Genomic DNA, 16,835 nt, shown 5'->3' on the forward strand with positions numbered 1-16,835 from the left:
TGGCGCAGAGAAAATTATTCAATGTGGAGGTGCTGACTAATGGCGAATAAACTATAAACATAAAGAGAGTCACACACTCCATATATAAACTCCCAGTAATTTATTGGGTAAATCGGCAACGTTTTGGCATCACTGTGCCTTCTTCAGGGTGAAAAACAACAATTTAATTAATTTTAGAATAAGGCTGTAACGTAACAAAATGTGGAATAAGTCAAGGGGTCTGAATAGCTTCCGAATGCACTGTATATAATCATGGGAGTCACATCTGAGAAGGAGAGCATTGTGAAGGGTTTTGGCTCTCACAGTTTATATGCTAAAATACCCTTTAGTTATGGAAATGTTGAATCCTGGAGTGTTTGGTTACACTTCACATGAAGCACATTCAATTTCAGTGTCTTCCAAGAGCTTTTGTGTCAATAAAATCCCCACAACGTTTAGACAAACCAATGGTCCCCATTTACCACATGTTATCTGACATTTCCACAGCTCTTTCAGTAGAAATAAACAGGGCCACAGTACAAAGTCTCTGGCTAGATGTGCTCTTCAGAGAGCATCCCTAGTAAGGTCTGGTATGGCCTTCTTCACACAGAGGGAAGAAGGCCATTGCCATCCAAAGCAGTGATATTTCACATAGTTTATCTGAATTGGACGATATTGGACATATTGAAAAATACAACAAAAAAACATGGCTATGGATATGTCTGTGCTATGCGTACCAGTACTATGGTGTGGTGGTTTAAAGATTGTGAGGAGTTTCTTCTCTCCACAGGGTTGATTGGATAAGGACTGGCAGATGGAGGACTGCAACATCTCACAAGTTATGTCTTGTGAGACCCGTTCACATAAAAAAGGGTGGACAAACAAGACTTGACCAGTGTGTGTGTGTGTGTGTGTGTGTGTGTGTGTGTGTGTGTGTGTGTGTGTGTGTGTGTGTGTGTGTGTGTGTGTGTGTGTGTGTGTGTGTGTGTGTGTGTGTGTGTGTGTGTGTGTGTGTGTGTGTGTGTGTGTGTGTGTGTGCTTACTAACATGTGCAGGGTATTATTTCTAATACTGTATGTAGGTTCTCCAAGAACCCAATCACCTCCTCTTATTGTCTAGTACCTTGAAATGAGATCTGAATGAAACAGGCAGCGGAGCCGGATTGGCCATGTCGTTGTTGGGTTTCACCCTATACTACCAACAACGACATTGACATTATTTGGCTGGACAGTGGCATGTCTGGCAGAATTACTTTCACAACTGCTACATATTCATAATTACCTAAATATAGTGTGTGATGGTGGGGGAGAAAGGGATATTGGGCAGAGAGGGCTGTAGAATAGATGGACACTAGGCTTGACTGCTGAGCGATGGTGAAATGCCAGCACTGGACTGCCCACCGGCCCCAGGGCTGTGAGGAAACAAAACCCTTTCTCTCAGAGCAGAGACAACATCAAAACAATTTGACCACACATACTTGATCAGTGTCCAAACCTTGATCCCTCTCAGCTCAGGCTAAATTAGAATGCTGAAAACTAAAGGAGAGCATTGCCCGTCACTTGATGTTCATACTATGGTATACGGTTTGTGACATGATCAAAGTCTGATGTCCATTCCACAGAACCATACTTGACAGCTTGCTGACACTTCCAAATGTTTAATGTACCACAAGAACCTTATCATTTAATTCAGGACATTCAATGACAATGGCCTGCAATGAATGTCAAAACTCATTATTTCCATATTTAAGAACTGAACTCACATGGACAAATCAAATCAAATGTTATTTGTCACATGCATCAGAAACAACAGGTGTAGACTAGCAGTGAAATGCTTACTTACGGGTCATTTTCCAACATTGCAGAGTTAAAGACAAAGACAATAATAATACAAATAAAAATAGAAATAGTGACACGAGGAATAAATACACAGTGAATAACGAATAACAATAAAGAGTAAAAATAACATGTAAATACTGTATACAGGGAGTACCAGTATCGAGTTGATGTACAGGGGTATGAGGTCATTGAGGTAGCTTTGTAAATATACTGTAGGTAGGGGTAAAGTGACTAGGCAACAGGATAGATAATAGACTGAGCTGTAGCAGCGGTGTATGTGGAGCAGTAGCAGCAGCGTACATGTGTGAGTGTGTGTGTGACATCAGTATGCGCGTGTGCTCATATTGTGTGTGGGTGAATGGCGGTAGTCCGGTTAGCCATTTGATTAACTATTTAGCAGACTTGTTTAACAGTCTTATGGCTTGGGGTAGAAGCTGTTCAGGGTCCTGTTGGTTCCAGACTTGGTGCACTGGTACCGCTTAAAATGAAATAGCAGAGAGAACAGCCTATGGCTTGGGTGGCTGGAGACTTTGACGATTTTTTGGGCCTTCCTCTGACATCGCCTGGTATAGTGGTCCTGGAAGGCAAGCCTGGTCTCATAGACTAGACGTAACATATTAGATGTAAATCCGGGACATTCAAAAGAGTATGATATGTTACATTTGGTATGGTTAGACAAAACAATGGTTACTTAAGGAAAACATTTAAGTAGGGTGTGTGGTCGGGCATATAATGGGAATGTCTAGCAACCCAAAGGTTGCGAATTCGAATCTCATCAAGGACAACTTTAGCATTTTAATAATTAGCAAATACTTAGCATGTTAGCTAACCCTAACATGTTAGCTAACTACTTATTACTACTTTTTAGCTACTTTGCAATTACTTAGCATGTTCAGCTAACCCTTTCCCTAACCTTAACCCTTTTAACTAACCCTAACCCTAGCCTGAACCCTGTAACCTAACTCATAAACTTAACCCTAAACTCTAGCCTAGCTAACATTAGCCATCTAGCTAGAATTCCTAACACATCATACATTTTTGTACACATTTGTAACATATTGTACGTTTGGCAAATTTGTTTCATATTGTACATTTTTCAAATTCGTAACATGTAATCCAAATGGTAATTTGTAAAATATCATACGAAATGGGTGATGGATATTCACAAATTAATACATACCATAAAAACATAACATAGGCTAAATAGAGTCTCTCAGATTATCCTACAGAATAATGCGAAATGCTCGGAGACCAGGTTGGGGTGGCAGGGAGCTCGACCCCAGTGAAGTACTAGGCCCTACTCACCACCCTCTGTAGTGCCTTGCGGTTGGGTGCCTTGCAGTTGCCGTACCAAACAGTGATGCAACCAATCAAGATGCTCTCAAATCTTTTCAGCCTTCTGAGGTGGAAGAGGTGCTGTCGTGTCCTCTTCACAGCGGTGTGGATGTGTATGGACCATGTTAATTCCTTAGTAATGTGGACCCTGAGGAACTTGAAGCTCTCGACTCCAGATCTTTGAACTCTTTTTAGAAACCCTGGGTTCGTGTTAAACTACCATTCCTTAGAGGTGACACATCAAACTGGCTGATCAAAATCAAATGTTTCTCTCTGTTGACATCTGGCTCTCCAGCTGTTATTACACCCTTGTTTAATAATTACAGCTGCTGTGGATGTGGATGGGCCCGCACTGTGAAGCATGGCGAAGGAGGGTGGCGCAGACACCTTCTCCAACCATCTTAAACAACCCCCAGCAGCCACCACTAATGTGGAGCGACAGAGCTATTCCACAACAGAAATAAACAAAAAGGATCCTGTCTGGTTTTATAAAAATGGGAGAGGAGAGGGGTCTCGGATTCTTGGCCATGACCTCTCAGAGGAAGTTGGGATATACAAAAAACAGATTTCCAATTCACACATGAATATAATATGCACTTGTATGTGTGTGAAATAGCACAAATATAAGCATCCACCTTATTACATTAACTTATATGGTTAAATGTTTCAGTGGAACATTAGTGTTTGGTACATGTGTGGGGCCAGTGGACCTCTGAGCAGAGGCCAGCTCTGCAGTGTGGTGTGTGTCTGTGTGTGGGGAGTGGCCCTTAATCCTTTAACAGAAGTCCCTCTTGTGGTGAATGGATATACTACATGGATGTACTCACCACCACATCAGTAGCTCTATGCAAAAACAAATTCATACCGCAAGATGGCAACGTTAATCCACTTCCCTCAGTATAATGAGAAAAATTCACATGGGAGTTTAGACTGATTTTGAAGGTTGAAATACGAGCAATTAGATGGTCTATGTACACATGATTTAAAGAAATGTTTTACTTTTGTGATCTTTTAACAGTGTATCCATGCACGTATTTACCTATGACTTTCTCTAACGCTTGGATAGGGGTTTCATCCATTATACGGTATTTCATGCATTGCCTGGAAACCAGGCATTGAATTGCATAGAATTTCACATTGGGCAGCTTGAATCAGGAAAGTTTCCTCTCATGACCTCTACAAGCCAGAATGTTCAATACGATTTTATTTTAACGTACTTTACCATGCAGCTGTTAATTTTGGCGGTAGGAATGTAAGACAATATATCCAAAGGAGAGTATAATTACATCAGCTTTTCAAAGCACTGGTAGTGCATTCAGAAATACAGTTGAAGTCGGAAGTTAACATACACTTAGTCATTAAAACTCGTTTGTGTGTGCTGGGATGTAAGGGAAAAGGGTGTATTCTTATTCATCAGGTTGCCTACACCTCTGCTGTTACTACATTAAGTGGCAGCATAGGCTTCTCCAACCCAGCTCCTCTTTAAATATTCCATTAATTTTTTGTTGCCCACCCAAGCCAAGCTGGTGTATTACACTGGTCAACCTCCCATCCTTGCCCACCCAAGCAAAACGTGTCAAAACCTCCCGTCTTTTCCCGCTCCCCCTTTTTCGAAACATTTACACCCATCCTTACGTCAACTTACGAGTCCATTTTCCTTCATTCACATACAACATATAGACACTCATTCTCTACCGCCCTCCTACACATATTCACTCTCCCTCAGAGTCCCATTCATATGCAGTCACACACACCTCCCTCCATAGAACAGTTGACATACATGCTATATTTCCCCCTTTGTATTGTCTTTGTCAGAAATTGTGAAACACTTAGTTTAAATGTATTTGGCCACGGTGTATGTAAACTTCTGCCTTCCACTATATATCACTACGTGCGCGAGCTCGATGCATGCATCTTTTGCATGCATGCATTTTTTTTTTAAATATTAGAAGCATGCTTCAGGGGAGCACTAATCAGCACCTTGTAAAGTTGACAATTATATTGTTATGGGGATATTGTCTCACATTCCTACCGCCAAAAGGACCAACTGTATAGACAAGCTGTAAAGTAAGTTAAAATATAATTGTATTCAACATTCTGGCATGTAGAGGTCGTGAGAGGAAACGTTCCTGATTCAAAAGCAAATTTCAATTCAACTTTGTGCAATTTCACGCATTGCTTGTTTAGGCGAGAAGAGAACATTCTTTCACAGTGGCGCTCCTCCCTCGTGATTCGACACTCCGCCACGATCTTCGACTGACTTGTGAGTACTGCGGCTCTGAAAACGAGTTCGGGTTCCAGAAAACAACATGGCAGACGATTTGACCATTCAAACTGGCGGAAAAGACGGAGGAATTGTGGTAATTACAATGAAATTGGTTGGGAAAGTGATAGCCTACCGAACTGATGTGAAAGTGGTCGACATAAAATGAGTGCATGATGTGTAAACCTCATGTGCAACAAAGTATCTAAAGTTGTAGTCTACTGTGTTCTTGCATGCATGGAACTTAAACGGTATATAAATAATATTTGTACTGAATACTATATTTTCCCTCCTAGATCAACGATGACTGGCCAGGTTACAGTTTAGAGCTCTTTAACTATCCAAAACACTATTCTGGAGATCTAGAGTGTGTTTACATCCCACATGGTGTCATCATGGACAGGTAAACTATATAGCATTGAATGCAGTAACGTTAGGCCTATATACGAATTCACTTGTATATTTCTTTCTGTGTGATCACTGACATTGGGAAACTACAAGACTATCAGTCGCCCACTCCTCAGTGGTTAAACGGAACAAGGGACAAGGAAGGGCAGTAATTAAAATCCATTATTGGGATGTTATCAGAGTGTGTGAGAATGCAAAGCCAATAGCCTACCTACAGCATATAGAGATGGAGGTTAGTAACTTGAATGTCTGTGACTCTCATAATCACTTAAAATCCTTTCTTACAGTCAAATGACCAAATCGCCCTCTAGTGGTCTCATGGGTGGAAGGTTATTCATATTACCCACAGAAAAAAGTGTTTCTATGTCATAGGGTTTTATTATATTTCAGTCTTCTGAGATGTATATAAAGTGTAATATTGGGATACAAACTCAAAATGGAATACATTTAAACTATATCTGACATGGTACAGGTGTCTTCTTTAAAAAAAGTCTATAACCATGTGTATATTTCTGTTTCAAAGTACATTTGTTTAAGACTACCAAGAAACACTCTGTCCCTGATTTAGCCCACTGCAGTAAAAGGTTAAAAGACCTTCGCTCGGAAAAAGAAAAAAGCCAAATGGGCCAATTGTGCGCTGCCTCGCTTGTCTCCCGGTCACGGCCGGCTGTGACACCGCCTGTAGTGCCGCCTCCAGCACTGCGATGTAGTGCTTTAAACCACTGCGACACCCGGGAGGCCAGAGATTCAGTTTTTAGTTCAAATGATTTATTTGCAATATGTGAACTATAAGCTAAGACAGCTTTATAAGCTGTTTATTCACTTGTGGGGTTTGAAGACGTGTGAGAAGACAACATATTTGGTGAGAATTACAGCAGGGTACAAAATCGATTCGAGCTTTTAAAGGGGCAGTAGCCTGAATTGGGTGTACAGTTTTCCATTCCAGAATGTTTTAATCTATAGTTATTCTTATGCTATTTATTCTGTTACTATTGACATGTAAACATTATTGGTATCTTCTCATCTTTTAACTAAATGGAATCTATTCACTTCCAAAATGTAAGTAGGTGTATATAAAGCTTTCTCATAACTCGTACTGATGGAATGGCTTGGCCGGCACTTTGTAAAAACCCAGAGGGCATTGAGTGAATGTTGGAAAAAGTTACTTTATAAACCTAGCAATGTGAATGCAAAGAGGACTCGGATCACAAAATAGGTGAACTGAACTGGCAAAAGATTTGATGCCTCATTCAAAGGCAAGGGCAGTGTGAAGACATAGAGAACGTAGTTATTTTGCTTTTTTCTACCCCGGAGTTCACTTTAAAGAGGACTGAGATTGGTTCTTTTAAAGAGAACTATATGTAAAAACACCCTTATAAGCTGACCAAACTGCCCACATTGCAAAATAAATGTACACATACATGTTATTCAATAATTTCATACAAACTGTTTCGGCGTGTCAACGGGCGTGTGCGTAGCCAGTCACTAAAATAAACTATTCTAAAATAGAACTAGGTTCTATAAGTAGAGCACACATGATTTTGTGACTTAAAATGGGTCAAAAGTCTACAAAAAAAAGGACCATATGCATCTCCGGTAAAATAGCAATCCTAATCCCAAATTTTTCTCCCGAATTAGCAAGAAACAGCAGCAAGCAAGCTAAATGTCAATGAAAGGTTTCATGTGTGTTTTGACCTGACCCCAAATGAATATAGTTGGTTCATAGTAGGTTTTGGTTATTTTAACCTGCATGTCATGAACGCGCCTGGTGGGGATAGACAAAGTCAAAATGCGGACGTACTCGCCGAGGCTGTTTAGTCAGCATGTGAGTCACACAATTTGACATCTAACTAAGATGTTTGGTAAAGTACTTCTTAAGTGAAAAAATGTGCAAGTCTCGTTGAATGACAACAAACACATCATTGAAGAATCCTAACCGTGTTTCCCACTCCTACTAGGAGTCGTACGGTTGACTTCGGTTACCGAACTACCGACTCTTTTGAAATGTGCTCGAAGAGCCGGATAAAAAGCTGCCGACCATCAAAATGAACAAAAACGTCACCGAATTGTCATAACTGTTTTGACTGGAAAGCATGCGACAGGCTTTACTCCTTTCCTTCACATTGTGTTGCAGGACAGAACGGCTTGCCCGTAACATAATGGGTGACCTGGGCGACCATGACATTGTGGTGCTATGTGTTCTGAAAGCCGGGTACCAGTTCTGTGCTGACTTGGTGGAGAGGATCAAAGCACTGAGTCGTAACTCAGACCACACTCTGCCCATGAGTGTCAACTTCATCCGCCTCAAGAGTTATGTGGTAAGGACCTAAATAACACTTTTTTTAAGTGCTGGACAAGTGGAAAAGTCCTCCATGATGCAATCCAATCCAAGACCCTGTGAAATCAGATACATTTTTCTTGAGGTAAAATTGTCACAGCTTGAATTGCAGTGTTTCTTTCTTGTATGCGTGGTATGGGTATGTAACACTTTTTATGTTATGACAGTATTATTAATGTTCTATATTACTGTAAGCTTTTACACCAAACTTGACCAAATCTTTCACTTTCTTGTAGAATGATCAGTCCACAGAGGATCTCCACATTGTTGGAGCAGAAGACCTCTCTTTCCTGACTGGAAAGGTAAGTAGCCCTGCTGTACACAAGAAATATAACATAAATAAATACTATTTCAAATATACTACTGTTCAAAAGTTTGGCATACTTAGAAATGTCCGTGTTTTTAAAAGAAAAGCAACTTTTTTGTCCATTAAAATTACATCAAATTGACCAGAAATACAGTGTAGACATTGTTAATATTGCAAATTACAATTGTAGCTGGAAACGGATGATTTTTAATGGAATATCTACATAGGTGTACACAGGCCCATTATCAGCAACCATCATTCCATCATTCAAGTTTATAATTTTAAAAGGCTACTTGATCATTAGAAAACCCTTTTGCAATTATGATAGCACAGCTGAAAACGGTTGTTCTGATTAAAAAAGCAATAAAACTGGCCTTTAGACTAGTTGAGTATCTGGAGCATCAGCATTTGTGGGTTCGATTACAGGCACAAAATGGCCAAAAACAAATAACTTTCTTCTGAAACTCGTCAGTCTATTCATGTCCTAAGAAATGAAGGCTATTCAATGCAAGAAATTGCCAAGAAACTGAAGATCTGGTACAACGCTATGTACAACTCCCTTCACAGAACAGCGCAAACTAGCTCTAACCAGAATAGAAGAGAGGAGTGGGAGGCCCTGGTGCACAACTGTGCAAGAGGACAAGTAAATTAGAGTGTCTAGTTTGAGAAACAGAGTCCTCAACTGGCAGCTTCATTAAATAGTACCCGTAAACACCAGTCTCAACAGTGGAGAGGTGACTCCGGGATGCTGGCCTTCTAGACAGAGTTGCAAAGTTGCAAAGAAAAATACATATCTCAGACCTGCCAATAAAAAGAAAAGGCTATGATGGGAAAAAGAACACAGACACTGGACAGAGGATGATTGGAAAAAAAGTGTTATGGACAGACGAATCGTAGGTTGAGGTGTTTGGATCACAAAGAAGAACATTTGTGAGACTGAAGAAAATTAAAAGATGCTGGAGGAGTACTTGACACCATCTGTCAAGCATGGTGGAGGCAATCTGGGGTGCTTTGGTGGTGGTAAAGTGGGAGATTTGTTGTGGGAGCAGCTTGACCGTATGGTACGTAAGAAGTGCCCATCAAACCAATCCAAATTCTGAGAGATGGGGTGAAATCTCTTCAGATTACCTCAACAAATTAACAACTAGAATTCCAAAGGTCTGCAAGGCTGCAAATGGAGGTATCTGTGATGGAAGCAAAGTTTGAAGGACACAATTATTATTTCAATTAAAAATCATGTTTGTAATCTTGTCAACGTTTTGACAATATTTCCTATTAATCTTGCTACTTATTTAATGTATGTTTTCATGGAAAACAATAACATTTCTAAGTGACCCCAAACTTTTCAACGGTAGTGTATGTATATAAACTCAGCATAAATAGAAACGTCCTCGCACTGTCAACTGCGTTTATTTTCAACAAACTTAACATGTGTAAATATTTGTATGAACATAACAAGATTCAACAACTGAGACATAAACTGAACAAGTTCCACAGACATGTGACTAACAGAAATTGAATAATGTGTCCCTGAACAAAGGGGGGATCAAAACCAAAAGTAACAGTCAGTATCTGGTGTGGCCACCAGCTGCATTAAGTACTGTAGTGCATCTCCTCCTCATGGACTGCACCAGATTTGCCAGTTCATGCTGTGAGATGTTACCCAATTTTTCCACCAAGGCACCTGCAAGTTCCCGGACATTTCTGGGGGGATTGGCCCTAGCCCTCACTCTCTGATCCAACAGGTCCCAGATATGCTCAATGGTATTGAGATCCGGGCTCTTCGCTGGCCATGGCAGAATACTGACATTCCTGTCTTGCCGAAAATCACGCACAGAACGAGCAGTATGGCTGGTGGCATTGTCATGCTGGAGGGTCATGTCAGGATGAGTCTGCAGGAAGGGTACCACAAGAAGGAGGATGTCTTCCCTGTAATGCACAGTGTTGAAATTGCCTGCAATGACAACAAGCTCAGTCCAATGATGCTGTGACACACCGCCCCAGACCATGACGGACCCTCCACCTCCAAATCGATCCTGCTCCAGAGTACAAGCCTCGGTGTAACGCTCATTCCTTCGACAATAAACACGAATCCGACCATCACCCCTGGTGAGCAAAAAACGCAACTTGTCAGTGAAGAGAACTATTTGCCATTCCTGTCTGGTCCAGCGACGATGGGTTTGTGCCCATAGGCGACGTTGTTGCCGGTGATGTCCTATCTTACAACAGGCCTACAAGCCCTCAGTCCAGCCTCTCTCAGCCTATTGCGGACAGTCTGAGCACTGATGGAGGGATTGTGCATTCCTGGTGTAACCCGGGCAGTTGGTGCCATCCTGTACCCCTCCCATAGGTGTGATGTTCAGATGTACCGATCCTGTGCAGGTGTTGTTACACGTGGTCTGCCACTGCGAGGACGGTCAGCTGTCCGTCCTGTCTCCCTGTAGCGCTGTCTTCGGCATCTCGCAGTACGGACATTGCAATTTATTGCCCTGGCCACATCTGCAGTCCTCGTGCCTCCTTGCAGCATGCCTAAGGCACATTCATACAGATGAGTAGGGACCCTGAGCATCTTTCTTTTGGTGTTTTTCAGAGTCAGTAGAAAGGCCTCTTCAGTGTCCTAAGTTTTCATAACTGTGACCTTAATTGTCTACCGTCTGTAAACTGTTAGTGTCTTAACGACCGTTCCACAGCTGCATGTTCATTAATTGTTTATGGTTCATTAAAAGTTAAAAGCATGGGAAACAGTGTTTAAACCCTTTACAATGAAGATCTGTGAAGTTATTTGGATTTTTACAAATTATCTTTGAAAGACAGTGTCCTGAAAAAGGGCTGTTTCTTTTTTTGCCGAGTTTATTTTGCCCTGTGTTTAGCGCATACAGGAGAGGAGAATCTCTGCCATGGCTTGCGGGGCTTTCAGGATGAGGGGTAGACCATTTGCTCTCACCCTCTCCAGAGTAGGGGGAGGATCAGGCCCACTGGAGGGAAAGTGTACAGAAGCACGTATAGCCACTTGTGCGTCAGCGCGTCCACACTGAGAGGAGCGTTGTGATCTCTCATCTCGAAGAACAAGCGACAGTGCGCGTTGTCCTGCGCTGCGTTAAGATCGACGGAAGCCCTGCCATAACGCCACTACACCACCTCGACAACTTCGTGATGAATTTGCCACTCCCCGGGTTGGGGGTTCCACTGCGACAGTAAATCCTCACCTGAGTTTAGTTTGCCTAGCACATCAAATCAAATCAAATGTATTTATATAGCCCTTCGTACATCAGCTGATATCTCAAAGTGCTGTACAGAAACCCAGCCTAAAACCCCAAACAGCAAGCTATGCAGGTGTAGAAGCACAGTGGCTAGGAAAAACTCCCGAGAAAGGCCAAAACCTAGGAAGAAACCTAGAGAGGAGCCAGGCTATGTGGGGTGGCCAGTCCTCTAATGGCTGTGCCGGGTGGAGATTATAACAGAACATGGCCAAGATGTTCAAATGTTTATAAATGACCAGCATGGTCAAATAATAATAATAATCACAGGCAGAACAGTTGAAACTGGAGCAGCAGCACGGCCAGGTGGACTGGGGACAGCAAGGAGTCATCATGTCAGGTAGTCCTGAGGCATGGTCCTAGGGCTCAGGTCCTCCGAGAGAGAGAAAGAGGGAAAGAGAGAATTAGAGAGAGCATACTTAAATTCACACAGGACACTGGATAGGACAGGAGAAGTACTCCAGATATAACAAACTGACCCTAGCCCCCCGACAACATAAACTACTGCAGCATAAATACTGGAGGCTGAGACAGGAGGGGTCAGGAGACACTGTGGCCCCATCCGAGGAACCCACGGACAGGGCCAAACAGGAAGGATATAACCCCACCCACTTTGCCAAAGCACAGCCCCCACACCACTAGAGGGATATCTTCAACCACCAACTTACCATCCTGAGACAAGGCCAAGTATAGCCCACAAAGATCTCCGCCACGGCACAACCCAAGGGGGGGCGCCAACCCAGACAGGAAGATCACATCAGTGACTCAACCCACTCAAGTGACGCACCCCTCCTAAGGACGGTATGAAAGAGCCCTAGTAAGCCAGTGACTCAGCCCCTGTAATAGGGTTTGAGGCAGAGTATCCCAGTGGAAAGAGGGGAACCGGCCAGGCAGAGACAGCAAGGACGGTTCGTTGCTCCAGAGCCTTTCCGTTCACCTTCACACTCCTGGGCCAGACTACACTCAATCATATGACCCACTGAAGAGATGAGTCTTCAGTAAAGACTTAAAGGTTGAGACCGAGTTTGCGTCTCTCACATGGGTAGGCAGACCATTCCATAAAAATGGAGCTCTATAGGAGAAAGCCCTGCCTCCAGCTGTTTGCTTAGAAATTCTAGGGACAATTAGGAGGCCTGCATCTTGTGACCGTAGCGTACGTGTAGGTAGGTACGGCAGCACCAAATCAGAGAGATAGGTAGGAGCAAGCCCATGTAATGCTTTGTAGGTTAGCAGTAAAACCTTGAAATCAGCCCTTGCCTTGACAGGAAGCCAGTGTAGGGAGGCTAGCACTAGAGTAATATGGTCAAATTTTTTGGTTCTAGTCAGGATTCTAGCAGCCGTATTTAGCACTAACTGAAGTTTATTTAGTGCTTTATCCGGGTAGCCGGAAAGTAGAGCATTGCAGTAGTCTAACCTAGAAGTGACAAAAGCGTGGATGAATTTTTCTGCATCATTTTTGGACAGAAAGTTTCTGATTTTTGCAATGTTACGTAGATGGAAAAAAGCTGTACTTGAAACAGTCTTGATATGTTCTTCAGAAGAGAGATCAGGGTCCAGAGTAACACCGAGGTCCTTCACAGTTTTATTTGAGACGACTGTACAACCATTAAGATTAATTGTCAGATTCAACAGAAGATCTCTTTGTTTCTTGGGACCTAGAATAAGCATCTCTGTTTTGTCCGAGTTTAAAAGTAGAACGTTTGCAGCCATCCACTTCCTTATGTCTGAAACACATGCTTCTAGAGAGGGCAATTTTGGGGCTTCACCATGTTTCATTTGCTCAGAGACAACAGATCTTCTCTGCTCTATAGCAAGATCTCTCTCGCCAGAGAGTGTTGTTGATTAGACTGCATTCGTCCTTGGCTGTTGATATAAGCCACCATAGACTTATTGCCTGACCTGACCAGGACATGTTGGCCCTGTAGGAATGGACGGAAGTGCCTGAGGGCTAGTAACACGGTGTAGAGCTCAAGAACGTTGATATGGGCTGTACTAATAGATTATGACCATATGCCGTTCACTGTACGCCCTTCGCCTTTCTCCCATAGGAGTGCTAGGGTGGCTTCAGCACACTTTGTGCTGGTCCATGGGGCAAGGGAACAGACCGTCTGATAAGGTGAGATATTCGCAGGCTATGCCCTCGAAGACGAACCTTAGATATCTCCTGTGTCCAGGATAAACTCAAACAGCATACCATGAATCAAACAGCATACCATGCATTAGCATTCGAAATCTGTAGACTCTCAGATGCTTGTTGAGGTGCCATAAATCCAGGATGGATAATGGCTGAAGAAGCCCCGGTGAGCTTCCTCCTTTGGTACCACATGTATGGCTCCCTTGGTCAACATAGACTGAATCTCGTCTCTGAGGACTCGGATCGCTTCCCTGTGTGCAGTGAAATGCACTGTTACCATGAAACGCGGGGGACCCCTGCAATTTGTAGTCTGTACACTTGGTCTACTGGATGTAAGACCCATGGGGAGGCTGCACATGTGCACCACTGCTCTCTGTGAGGGGCAAGGGAACCCGCCTGTCCCCTGGGGGCAACACTGCATGTGGGCAACCTGTCCCATGGAAGGGACCGGGGCCTGCCGGGCCTGGTGGCCCAGACAAGGACGCCCTCGAGACTTGGGGAACATTGGTGTTGACCTGCCCCAACAAGGGCTTATGTGTCTTATGGTGGGGGGCTCCTGTGCTACACTTCTGCCGTGTGTAAATGAGCTTGTGTGTCCCGAGGACACTGTTTGTCGACGCCAGAGGAGCTCTGCCAGCTTCTCGAGCCCCGGTCTTGCGCTAGGTGTGCCGCTGCTGAGGCTTCTTAGGGATCCTTCTGTTCTGGAAGGGAGGCCTCATGGTTTCGACCTGGGAGAACATGGGCTTAGGGGCTTGTTTCCGTGGTAACTTGAACCTGGTCTGTATCTCCGATATGGCTGGTCCAAACAGTCTGGTGGAATTGATCTGTACAGTCAGGATCTTTCCCTTCTCCTTCTGACACCCTTGCGTTGTTCAGCTAGAGGACTTTCTGGCCAAAGGTCACATGCGCCATGACCCTCCCAGAAGCGTCAGCGGTACACTTAAGGGTCCGGGTGGTATGGTCGGCAAGGTGACTTAGCTCCATTAGCTTGGCAGGTGGGGGAGGCGTAGGATACTCAACATCAAGTTAGGTGGCAGTAGATCTGATTGCCTCGAAGATGTGGAGGTCAGTTATTGACTCCTGGCCCACCTCTTCAGTCAGTATGGCTAAGTAGCACAAACTGAGCAGAGGGGAGAAATTATTCAGGGGCGTAATCCATCTCCTGGTCAGAGACGGCGCTGCCTGATGTGGCTAGAGACATGCCCTCGTCCGCACTTCTGGATTTCGTCGGAATCAAGGTCCACACCCTGGGAAAGGTGGGGGTTCTCCGAATCATCCTGAAGCAGGAGATGCCTGAGTAGCTTCTCTTTCCTCTGAGAATTTTTTATCAACAGAGTTGTCCTCGAGCAAGGACGAGGCCTGGGAAATACTTTCCATGTACTTCGCTCTACGTCTAAGGACACCGGAGCCCAGCTGAGTGCAATGCACACAACTAGCGGGGTCAATGAGGGATGCGGATGGGAATCCGTTCCGGATATGCAATGACCACAATTGCCATGGCATGCTTTGCTAGGCTTGCGCTGCTTTTTCTCCCCCTTCCCTGACAACTTGGCCAATAAACCTGTTGATATCTCGTTTCGACCGGACAATCAAAGCAAATGGAATTACCGGGGGGCTAGCTAGCAACGCGCTACCAATACAACGTGAAGTTGGGAGAGACACAGGGTAATTTGAGCTTGAGCCAGGTAAGTAGAAACAGAAATCTTTATTTACCAGCGTGGTGGGAAATAAATCCTGTCTTTATACTTTTGGTGTATTTAAAGTAGTGCCAACAGTGATGCTAGCTAATTAGCTGGCTATCTTCACCTGAGGTAGAACAAACGGCTGGGGTTATCTTTCACAGGGGAATGTAAAAATGATGCTTCAATGGTGGGGTAACACACAGAATAAATAGCACCGCACATTCCTAGCTAAACAACCTAACTGGGATTTTAGCCTAGAGGTTGCTAGCTAAAACACCAGTGGTGCCGTTAGCCCAATAACTAGTCAAGACATTCAAAAGTTCAGCTAGCTAACTCCGAACGGTGGGAACTGACTGAGAGCCAGAGACCCTGGGTAGAAGTAGGTCAAATGTGTGGGAACCTGCTATTAGAGGGATGCTAAAGCAGTGGAGCTAGCTAGCTTACAACAGCAATTGTGTGTAGGCAACAGGTGTACTGTAGCTAGCCAACAACTGAGGTAACGTCACTTGGTAAAGCAGAATTCCTGATAATAGAAAATAAGCCACTCAACGCTCTGTGGTGGGGTGGTACCCACACCGAAACAAACAGTTAAGTTCAGAGCTAGGTTTCTGAAGAAAGCTGTTTAACGAGTTAGTAACCAAATAGACTTAAGAAGAGTCAAAGAATGAGGAAACCAGAGCAGTGCAGGGTTATATAGACACGGGGCATACACCCACAAAGCTCTGATTGGCCTGTTAGGCGTGATTGAATAAGGCTTCAACCAATGACCCGCAAAAGAAGACGTGTCCCATAGTGAGATGTCGATACTGAGCCAATACCGGTACTGATTTAAAAAAAACTCAAATGTGTCTTGAAAGCAGTGGATATGATCATGATCATGTGTTTCTCAGTAGTAGTTGTTGTTAATCTGAACTGGGTGAGATTTTTGCAGTGTCTCTCAGCAACCACAATGGGGCAGTCTTCCCCATGTCTCTTCTCAGAAGAAGTGTCAAAGAAGCTTTGGAGCTCAAATCAACGGCTGTGGTTAGTAATGGCCCTGATCAGAGCTATGACCACATTTTTCCTTTTTTGCCAAGACTAGAATTTATAACTATTTCTGTCACTGCTGCGACCAATAGTCCTGCTACTTATATAGATTATATTAGCAGCATGCTGTACATTTTGTTTAAATATCTGCTGATGTCATACAAGAAGTGTCACTATTGCTCATTGTCTCTTAATAAGAACAAGACAATGGCTTAGTCTAATCTGTTTATGTGCATACAGCCATTAATGGGATCAAAGGTCAGCGAGG

At 43.5% G+C, this 16,835-nt stretch overlaps 1 protein-coding gene across 1 annotated transcript in view; it reads left to right on the forward strand.

Moving 5' to 3' along the window:
- The first annotated feature begins 5,070 nt into the window (after positions 1 to 5,070).
- The window catches only part of LOC124010161 (hypoxanthine-guanine phosphoribosyltransferase-like), a 30,356-nt gene continuing 18,591 nt past the window's right edge, over positions 5,071 to 16,835 (forward strand). Inside the window, exons 1-5 of the mRNA XM_046322545.1 lie at positions 5,071 to 5,219; positions 5,340 to 5,512; positions 5,712 to 5,818; positions 7,958 to 8,141; positions 8,398 to 8,463. Coding sequence (XP_046178501.1) covers positions 5,462 to 5,512; positions 5,712 to 5,818; positions 7,958 to 8,141; positions 8,398 to 8,463 — 408 coding nt within the window. The 5' untranslated portion in view covers positions 5,071 to 5,219; positions 5,340 to 5,461. The remainder of the gene's footprint in view (positions 5,220 to 5,339; positions 5,513 to 5,711; positions 5,819 to 7,957; positions 8,142 to 8,397; positions 8,464 to 16,835) is intronic.

Source organism: Oncorhynchus gorbuscha, linkage group LG22 (assembly GCF_021184085.1).
Source record: "Oncorhynchus gorbuscha isolate QuinsamMale2020 ecotype Even-year linkage group LG22, OgorEven_v1.0, whole genome shotgun sequence".
Taxonomy (NCBI): Eukaryota; Metazoa; Chordata; class Actinopteri; order Salmoniformes; family Salmonidae; genus Oncorhynchus; species Oncorhynchus gorbuscha.